The sequence below is a fragment of the Argopecten irradians genome, unplaced genomic scaffold, assembly GCF_041381155.1.
Source record: "Argopecten irradians isolate NY unplaced genomic scaffold, Ai_NY scaffold_0309, whole genome shotgun sequence".
NCBI lineage: Eukaryota > Metazoa > Mollusca > Bivalvia > Pectinida > Pectinidae > Argopecten > Argopecten irradians.
This window is the reverse complement of record NW_027187776.1, coordinates 41,149-52,039: the sequence shown is the minus strand read 5'-3', so window position 1 is coordinate 52,039 and position 10,891 is coordinate 41,149. Positions and strand designations below refer to the sequence as shown.

The 10,891-nt window shown below is 48.0% G+C and overlaps 2 protein-coding genes across 2 annotated transcripts; both read left to right on the top strand.

The window, feature by feature from the left end:
* The first annotated feature begins 573 nt into the window (after window positions 1-573).
* Window positions 574-10,608, top strand: LOC138312411 (uncharacterized). The gene is made up of 2 exons (XM_069253297.1): window positions 574-772; window positions 7,900-10,608. Exon 2 carries the CDS (start codon window positions 7,904-7,906, stop codon window positions 10,112-10,114), a length of 2,211 nt encoding a protein of 736 aa, XP_069109398.1. The 5' UTR covers window positions 574-772; window positions 7,900-7,903; the 3' UTR covers window positions 10,115-10,608.
* LOC138312410 (coiled-coil domain-containing protein 8-like) lies at window positions 2,428-3,027 on the top strand. Its single transcript, XM_069253296.1, has one exon. The coding sequence runs from the start codon at window positions 2,428-2,430 to the stop codon at window positions 3,025-3,027; it is 600 nt and encodes a 199-aa protein (XP_069109397.1).
* Window positions 10,609-10,891: the final 283 nt, after the last annotated feature.

Here is a 10,891-nt window from a genome sequence, read left to right as displayed (position 1 = left end):
GTTTAAGTATTGTTACTGCTATTTCTCAGAAAACATGAAGTGATCTGTATCAAAAAAAATATTGTAGTATGTTTGAAAAGAAGAGACCATATCCTCATTCCATTGTCAGACATAGATCATTCTTTGGTTGGCGCAAAGATCCCTCTGGGATCTCTTGTTTTCTTTTAATCTTTTCTTTCCTCCCAATGTAGCCTGGTATGTTTCAAACAAGTGTAGCATGTCTGCATTCAGGACATATTTTGCGAGTTGATTACGCTTCTTGATTGTTAGATAGGAAAAATGTTTATTTGTCTGTCTGCAATGGATTTTGCAGAGCATTTTGTCAGCAACTCGGTTATTACATCCACTGAAACATTTGCCATTGAGCTGTCTCTCCCTAAGGTAGTGCTATCAATCCTGTGCATTCTTTCTTGATACCACTCTTTATGATATTGTTTCTTTTTCTTTTTATGCACTGAAAATAATCCATCATAAAGGTTACACTTCCATAGCATACAAGTCATATATCACATGGATTTATAACAATTAATACTTTCATCTAAATCCATCTGTTACAAATTGTACACTAACAGGCTTATGTCGGCCGGGAGCAAACCTTCGGTACTTTGTACTCGGAACACCTCGGGTGTTACTGCGCTTCCGGTTGGCACACGGCCCGAACGCCAGTCGAGAGAACCACGCCGAACTAAGAAGACCTGTGTTGTGAACTGTTATATATCTGTACTATACATTCTATATATTCTACGTATTCCCGAAGACCTTCACTAACCTGGTGAGTATACTTATTGTTAGCAGTGACCATATTGTTGATACTTATGTAGTGACTCCACACGTGGTTTCACAATATTGCTTTTGCTTAGGGGCAAACTTTTCGAACGAAGTACATGTCGAGTTTGAAAAACACGTGCATGGGGTCGCCATTTTGAATTGTTGTGTCGCTGTTGATATTAGTATACTGGTCTTTGGTAAATATTTCGTTGTTTGTCACTGTTATTATATTAATTAACGGTGATATATCTCTCTCGACTCATTTTCGAATAATATTATATTGTTGTTGTTATCTTTATATATTGTTCTGCAGGATTTATTCTGCATGACGTGATATTTTCATTTCGTGAGGAGCGAGCAATTTGTTTTCGTCGACTTGGGTTGTCTATTTCAGATAATTCACGAGTTGTCGTTCTGATATTGTTGTCTACTTCCTCAGGATATTGTGTTAATATTTGACATTTGTAATTACACAGATAATTATTGCTGTTTCATATATTGTTGAACTTAAAATTATTTGGTTCAGAGTTTGTCATTTTTTGACTATTTATAGGTCTGAAACTGTTATTTTTTGTTCTTAAACTGTTGAAACGGTGGTGATTACACAATATAAACTGTTATTATATTATTGATGAGCATTTCGTGTGTCCATTGTATTAGTTTACATAGGGTAACACGATAATAGTACTACTGTTCATTAATATTTTGATTTTATGAGCATTTCGTGTGTCAATTGTATTAGTTTACATAGGGTAACACGATAATAGTACTACTGTTCATTAATATTTTGCTTTTCTGAGCATTTCGTGTGTTCTTGGTTACATTTACGCAAAGAGTAACACGATACCACCTATTTGTTTACGGTACTACAATCATGACTGGAATTACGACGCGAGAGAAGACGTTAGTCCGCATTAATTTTGCTACGTCAAGGGACTTAAGAGCCCTTCCAGGTGTGGGCGAGAAGACGGCTACCCAAATTATTCAGGCTAGATCCCATGGCAATATCACGCCAGAGAGTCTGGGGCATATTAAGTTTGTTCGGGCTGGGGAGATAAGCCATTTGTTTGATTTCGCGCCTAACCCTTTATTCACTTTTAATGAAGGGGATAGTGCCGAAGAAAAGTCCGAACTGAATACGTCCCTGGAATCATTTAAACAAACATTGCCAACTGGACAGGTAAGTCAGGCCGACACTATTGCTGACACTTTAGAAGCTAATGTATCCGAGCTCATCGAGAGACGTCAGCCAGGCCCAGTCAACACTGAGGCAACAGGAGGGGCTATCGCTAAGATACTCTCACCTGGTGTAGCGACATGCAGGGTACAACCGTCCCTAAATTTGCCGCCGCCGTTGCTTACCAGTCCGAGAACTGTAATGTCTACGCCGGTAATTGCGACCGCGAGTAGCCCACTAATGGCTACTGGTCATTCTGCGTCCCCGTCGCCAGTACATCCAGGTTCATTTTCCAGTCAACAGAACCAACCATCCCAAAACATGGAGCGTACCCCCTATGTCGAACCCATATACAGGCCCTAGTAACGTGGGTGGTGTTCCTACACTGTCTATGAACGAATCTCAGGCCGGCTACCCTCCCCAAGGTCAGCCAGCTTATCAGGGGTATCAACAGACCCCCTATGGGCCCAATATGAATATGCATGGGGCACACGCAAACCAGTACCAAGGTCAACCACAAGGTTACTCTCAAGGTGGACCACAAGGCTACCCTCAAGGTCAACCCCAGGGCTACCCTCAAGGTCAACCCCAGGGCTACCCTCAAGGTCAACCCCAGGGCTACCCTCAAGGTCAACCCCAAGGCTACCCTCAAGGTCAACCCCAAGGCTACCCTCAAGGTCAACCCCAAGGCTACCCTCAAGGTCAACCCCAAGGCTACCCTCAAGGTCAACCCTACGGCTACCCTCAAGGTCAACCCCACGGCTACCCTCAAGGTCACCCTCAAGGTTATCCTCAAGGTCAACTACAGGACTATCGGCACGGGCAACCCCAAGGTCATCCTCAAGGTCAACCCCAGAGGTACCAACCAGGACACCCACACGATTATCCTCAAGGTAACCCCCAGGGATACCAGCAGCCAGATTATTATCAGGGTCCACTTCAAGGGCAAGCACGCCAAGGGGTACAACCCCAAGGTCAACCCAATGGGCATCATCCCCAAGGCCAACCCAGAGGTCAACATCAAGCTGTGCGAGGCCGACAGTACCCTGATAGGCAAACTGTTGCTCTTCCTAAGGGCGTGAAATTCGATGGGAAGGACAGTTGGATGGGTTTCAAACACAAGTTTATCCGTTTCGCTGAAGTTAACAACTGGACATTGAATGAGATGAGGGACAACCTATGTTGGAGTCTGGAAGGAAAGGCTAGCGATTTCTATGCCTCCACCATCCAACGTCATGATGGCATAGGTTTCAACGACCTCTTAGAAAAACTTGAGAAGCGTTTCGGTGGGTTAATAATCCCGATACGGCTCAAGATCAGTTGTCAACTTCAAGCCAGAAAGTAGGCGAAACCATCGAGGACTGGGCGGACAGGGTGATGCAGTTAGCATTACGCGCGTACCCTGATTTGCCCGAGCATTTCATGCAGCGACAGGCCATGAAACGCATTTGTCACGGATGTTCCGACAAGGACGCGGGACAATATGTCGCGAATTTGAACCTCGAATCGGTGGAGCTGGTGATTGATAAAATTAAAAGTTACAAGTTCAATCACAACAGACCATATTCGACAGAGCTTCAAAACGCGATGTACGCGAGATTTTGGCGTCACGTGACGCAGAGTCCGGTAGCGACACCGAGCTGGACACACCGCACGTGCGTCAGAGCCGCAAACAGGCTTCTTCAGGGACCACCGAGGCGAATGTCAACAAGAGGATTGATGGTATTGACGACAAAATCGAACGGATGCAGTCAGACATACAGTCAATACTCCGGACCCTAGAGTCCCTGAAATCCGGGTCCAGGACAAGCTACGACAGGTCAAGGTCACCATCACCAAATAATGGAAGGTGTTTTTCCTGTAACGGTTTTGGACACATGGCTCGCGACTGTCCGAAGAGAAAGGCAGATAATCGTGCTGCAGCTCCCAGTGCTAAGCATGTGTCCTTCTCGGAAGATTTAAACGCGGAGGGATCAGCCTAGAGGGCCAGAGCCTGATCCACGTTGAAGATGGCCTACGTTCAGCTAAGAGACCTTTGGTTATCAGACAGCTCAAGTCTCCATCGATGATCACTGTACCAGTATCAGTCCATGGTAAACGAATCAATGCTATCATTGATACAGCATCTGAAGTGACGCTGATCTCTGACAAGTTATACAACTCGTTTCAGAGTCCACCAAGTGTCCTTGAAGAATTTACTTTGCGAGGTGCTGGTAGAGAGATGGAGATGAAAGGGTATCTAATAGATCTAACATCTATCGATCTTGATGGCTTGAAGTTCAAAGAAAAACTGTATGTCGCGCCCATTGAGGACGAAATGCTCATAGGTTTGGACTTCATGACCACATTTCAAGCTACCGTGGATATGAAGGGTAATACCTTTTGTATTCAGGACAGAAAGATACCTTTCCAGACGATGACTGAGGCCTCCAACAGCGCTGTCTCTGCAGTGAGGATCAGAACGGCTCGACGCGTTACTGTGCCGGCGAACTCTGTTCTTCGGTTACAGTGTGTAGCAGAACAACCTCTGGAGGATAAAGCTTACTACATCCAGCCAGATGTGAAGACCATGCTGGCATGTCGTGTCTGTTTCAATGGTACACAGAATCCGACGATGTCGTTTATCAACCTGTCAGACCGGAAAGTAACCCTGTTCCGTAACCAGCGGGTTGGTATGGCACATGAAGTAGACGAAATACTTCCAGAGGATCACAAAGGATTGGATACTGACGCCGATTTCCGTACGTACAATATCTCCAAATCTGAAGCTGCGGAGGTTCCCGATTATCTTAAAGATTTATTTGAGAGATCAACATCAGGACTGGAGGAAAAACAACGGTTACAATTGAAGCGCTTGCTTAATGAGTATGCCGACGTGTTTTCCTCATCTGAGTTTGATATTGGGAATTTTCGGGCAATAGAGCACGCTATTGACACGGGCGATGCGCGTCCAATCAAACAGCGGTTCAGAAGAACACCTAGCTGTTTTGTTGGGGAGGAGGAGAAGCACTTGGAGAAGATGTTGAAAGCTGATGTCATTGAACCTTCAATGTCAGAGTGGGCGTCGTCTCCAGTGTTGGTACGGAAACGTGATGGAAGCGTGAGATGGTGCATTGACTACAGGGCTTTAAATAATGTGACGAGGAAGGATGTATTCCCTTTACCGTTGGTGGAAGAATGTATCGACACCTTGTCCGGAAACATGTGGTTTTCAAAACTGGATGCCACATGGGGCTATTGGCAAATAAAGGTCAAGGACGAGGATAGATGCAAAACAGCGTTCACCACCAAGTACGGCCTATACCACTTCAAACGGATGCCCTTTGGTCTGACCAATGCACCAAGCACGTTTTCAAGAGAGTCATGAGTTTGGTACTGAGAGGACTACATTGGAACATTGTGTTAGCGTTCCTGGATGATGTTCTCGTACTCGGCGATGATTTTGAGGGCCACCTGGACAACTTAGCCCAGGTGTTCCAGCGATTTCGAGAGTACGGTATCAAGCTCAAGGCAAAGAAATGCGACCTGTTCCAGACAGAAGTAGAGTATCTCGGCAGAGTTGTTGGGCGTAACGGTCTAGAGTTGAGCAAAGGGTCTATCGAGACAATGCGCAATTGGCAGCCCCCTAGATGTACCAAAGATGTAGAACGTTTTTGTGGGTTTGCCAACTACCACAGAAATTTCATCAAGGACTTTGCTGAATTGTCCGTGCCGCTTTACGCTCTGACGGGAAAGAATAAGTTTGACTGGGGACAGGAACAACAGGATGCCTTTGAGAAGCTTAAAACGGCTCTATGTAGCGCTCCTGTTTTGAGTATCCCCACCCCAGAGGGCAAATTTATTCTGGACACCGACGCATCAGACTTCGCGATTGGCGCTGAATTGCTGCAGATACAAGACGGTGAGGAAAGGTGTATTTCTTATTGCAGTTTCTCGCTAACTCCTGAACAACGCAGATATTGCACCACCAGGAAGGAGTTACTAGCGGTGATAAGATTTACGCGCCATTTTCGTCATTATCTTCTGGGCCGGCATTTCAACGTACGAACAGACCATAGCAGTCTCCAATGGCTGATGAATTTTAAGAATCCCAACGGCCAGCTAGCTCGGTGGCTAGAGGAACTCAGCCAGTATTGGATGGAGATTAGTCATCGGCCAGGAGGAAAGCATGTGAACGCCGACGCTCTTTCGCGTCTGTCCCAAGACGAAGATTGTCTGGAATATCGGCACAATGTATTGCCAGAGCAATTGCCGTGTGGTGGCTGTAACTATTGCACCAAGAAACATCAAGAATGGAGTCGTTTCATTGACTCTGTGGACGATGCAGTACCACTAGCACAGCCATCACCAGCGATCAGAACAGTTACCCATGGTGATAACCCATCACCCTGGATTAATGGCTACTCATGGCAGGACATTATCACAGCCCAGAAGGGAGACTCAGAGCTAAACATCTTGTGTGCTTGGCTGAAAACCAGAGAAACTCCAACTGAGGAAGCCCTAATGCTGAGTAGCCAGGAAGTAAAGCATTATTGGATCAATAAGGAATTATTTACCTTAGATGACGATGGTGTTTTATGGAGACGGGATCCACAACATCTCACTAAGAAAGTGATAGTCGCTCCAACTAGCATGAGACAGGAAATACTGGCCTTGTCTCATGATCTACCTTCAGCGGGCCATCAGGGTCAGGAACGAACTATTGGGAGGTGTAAGGCCCGGTTTTATTGGTACAATATGTCACGTGATATACGTAATTATGTGGCCTCGTGCGCAACTTGTAACAGGAATAAAAAACCTAACCGGCGAGCGCGAGCGAGGTTTACATCATATCATGCTAGCGCGCCCATGGAACGAGTACATCTCGATTTCATGGGGCCGTTCCCAGCCACGATTAATAACAACACGTGTATCCTGATGATCGTCGACCAATTTACCAAGTGGGTAGAGTGTATCCCGCTCCCAAACCAAACAGCTGAAGAAACAGCTCGAGCCGCAGTGAACCAGTTTTTCTCACGGTTTGGAATTCCGTTACAGATCTTTACGGATAGAGGAACTAACTTCGAGAGCAACTTGTTCGCCGAGCTGTGTAAGGCGCTTAAAATACACAAAGCTCGGACCACGCCGTTCAGACCATCCGCTAACGGTCAAGTGGAACGGTTTAACAGGACAGTTATGGACGCAGTGCGATGCTTTACCAGTCGGTCAGCTAGTAAATGGGATGAGTATCTACCGCTCCTCGCTGGAGCCATTAGGTCGGCTGTAAATCGTAGCACTGGGTTCACACCAAACATGTTAATGTTGGGGAGGGAGGTTAATACCCCTGTCGAGCTCGTGTTCCCAGGTCCTCATCCTGAGGAGTCTGAGGATTACGAACCGTATGTGGCCAGTTTAGTCACGGAAATACAAGCCGCCCATAAGCTTGCTCAGAGCCAGTTGGCTACCAGCCAAGCAAGGAGTAAGCGAGATTATGACCTGAAAACCTTCGTAAGGTCATACTCCGTTGGCGATGCTGTATACGTGTTAGATACAGCCACGGTTAAGGGTGTTTGTAGCAAACTCTCTCCAACCTGGAAGGGACCGGCATTAATCGTGCGGAAACTCACCGATTACGTATACGAGATAATGCTCAGGAAAAAACTCGTGACAATCAATCACGATCGCATCAAGCCTTGCCGAGACAGGGATTTACCAGCTTGGTTACAGAAACAACGCCAGTTACGCAGCCAAAACAACACTAGGGGTCAACCGCTATCAATGACCACGAACGAAAGTTTGTATTGCGTTTGTCGTGGCCCCGATGTCGGCGAGCTCATGATACAATGCGCAGAGTGCAGAGAATGGTATCATGGGTCCTGCGTAAATGTAACCAAGGAACAGGCAAAGCTCATCGATGTGTACCTGTGTCCTGAGTGTTTTTCATAGTAGTAACCGGTGCTACTTTCTACTTGCAGGAAAATGTCGGACAGCCCAAGCAAGCGTGGTTGGAAGGTTGCCTCCAAGCCGAAGCGCTCAGGCAGGAAGGCAGCTCAGCCCGCTCCAAGAAAAACCATCGCCGCCCTCCGGACCAAGGATGAGACCAGTCTCCAATGCATCCGGAGAGTAAGCCAGGCCGGGACGTTGCTGGAGCCAATGGCGTTTTACACTGCCATCTTGACTCTAGCCGTCGATGAGAAAGAGGAAGTTCTGGGACTACAGTCTACCCTGGCCTATCAACAAAGAGACAAGAGGTGGATCCGTGAGATGAGGTTGAACTGTCGGTGCGATTTTCCCGATCACTGGATCGACCAGCACCTGCCCTCAACAGATGGAAGCCGCTTGTCACGCCCCAAACGCCAGGAGGTAACGTCGACCTGGACCCCGGCAACAGGAATGTGTAAGGACGTCCGTCTCCAAACAGACCCGTCGTTGTCGGTGGTTCGGGCTGACGCCATGGACGGTAGCCAGAAACCAGAAGAGACCGGTAGCGCTGATGACGACCTGGACCTCACAGTAGATGTCCCCGCACATCTAGAGGAGCCCATGGACTTCACGTCGTCAGTGTCGCCCTGTCGTCCGCACCACGAGAGTGGTGTGGCCGTTGCAGAAGTAAAGAAGCGGACTGCACCCAGAGCCCCTGAGGACCAGCCACCTCCAAAGGTACGGAGACCTATTAGCCCAGTCCGGCCGCCAGTAGCAACGTCAGCATCGGACCAGCAGGCCAAGACCGTGCCACCGTACTGTCCCTTGTCCGGATGCCAGTCGCGGGATAGACGGATCAAGCGACATGCTGTCTCCAAGCACCTGCCTGCCGTGTTCGCTGACGTCGGCTCTAACATCCCTGGCCAGATTGAAGCCCTGAGGTGGTTGGTGCGAAGAGTGTACGGAAGAAAGACAACCCTGCAGACGGTCGTAGACAAGGTCAACCAGTCTGGCCGGATCCCTGAAGGAAGCTTTTTGGAGCCGTGCCATCAAGACGTTTACGGACAAGCCTGCAGGGTACTGGGACTGAATGCACCGAGGGAGTTTTCACTACACCCTGTCAACTCTCCTGCTGTCCTCTTATTCTGGAGGTGTTTGATGGCCATCCTAGACTCGTGCTCTAGGTCACTGAGGCGTGATTTTTATCACTACAGGGTGGCCAGACCAACAGTGGAATTGCCAGACAAGGACGGTAGGGAGGAGTCACGTGTTGTGGAGGAGTTGCGTGTGGCCGAGGTCACCGCTACGGTGCAGAGACCAGAGCAGTCAGAAGAGATCGAGGAGGAGGAGTTCCCAGGTCTGGAGGAATTCGTCGTGGTGGATGAAGCAAGCTCGGACGACGAAGAGCCACAAAGCCGCGCAGAGCAAGGCAAGCTCGAAGTCTATGACAGCCATTTTCACCTCGACCGGACCAGTCGCCAGATCTGGGGAAAATCTAGCGGTCATACTGTTGAGGAGTTGCTGAACTACAGTTTCTCCAGCAGTGTGATCGAACAGCCTTCGGTACCAGCAGCCGTTGTTGGAGGGGTCATCATCTACAGCGAGCCCAACAACTATCCACCGGTGGACTTCACGCTGGAGGGCCCATGGAAGGTAGCAGTGGGGGTGCATCCAAAACACTGCGAGACCCTCACTGTGGACCAGAAGCTGCACCTCCAACGACTGTTGCAGCATCCGAAGGTTGTGGCTCTTGGAGAGTTCGGCCTGGACAGAACCATCCCCATTGCCAAGTGGAGGCGCCAGACGGAGGTCTTTGCCAAGCTACTGAAGATGGCAAGACCAACCCAGCCAATCGTGCTCCACTTGAGAGGAGTGAAGGGGGACGTTCACGGGACGGATATCTACAGGGCAGCATTGACCATGGTGGAGGACGTGTGCTCCAAGGAACAGCCCATCCATCTCCACTGCTTCATGGGGGAGGCGGATGTGGTGCGTGCGTGGCTCCGTAGGTTTCCCAACACCTATTTCGGGGTCACTGCCGCTGTTCACAGCTTTGACAGGATGCAGTTGGAGGCCTTGGAAGCGATTCCGCGAGACCGGCTGTTGCTAGAGACAGATTCTCCCTACTTCCCACTGAGGAAAGCCAAGGTGAGCACCCCTGCTTATCTCGGGGACACCGCGTCTTTAGTAGCATCCCAGCTCGACTCACTCACCAAGGACATCGCGGAGCACACCACTCGGAATGCTGTTGCCTTGTATGGGCTGTAGGGACTTTGGTCCCTATAGTTCCTCACTATCCCCTAGCAGAGGGCTACAGGCTGTAGGGAGGACCTCCCTATAGTCTCTAATTGGACTCCCAAGTCTCATGCCGTTATCTTTACGTGCTGAGACTTTCTGTAAATACTTGTAAATACGTTGGACTCATCTGGACCATCGTGAGCCAGGAGACCCACCAATCGTCGCACAGCACAGGGAGGACTCTAAAACGGGGAGGAGTGTGGTGAAACAGGCTTATGTCGGCCGGGAGCAAACCTTCGGTACTTTGTACTCGGAACACCTCGGGTGTTACTGCGCTTCCGGTTGGCACACGGCCCGAACGCCAGTCGAGAGAACCACGCCGAACTAAGAAGACCTGTGTTGTGAACTGTTATATATCTGTACTATACATTCTATATATTCTACGTATTCCCGAAGACCTTCACTAACCTGGTGAGTATACTTATTGTTAGCAGTGACCATATTGTTGATACTTATGTAGTGACTCCACACCGTGGTTTCACAATACCACTAAAGTTATTCCTATTACACATAAACTCTTATTATTATAGCTACTAGCTATATAGTGTAATAATCGTTTGTTTACATTGACGATAGTCACTTCGGTTAAATCATGTTCGCAGACATGTTTTACCGGAAGGCCAAATGGATTCTGGGTAAATTTCCAGATAAAATTTATAAAGTTTTCAAATTTATCAATTTCAAAAATAATCCAAAAATTGACTACGTGCTTACAAAAAACGTTAGCAAATACCAAAATATAATGTT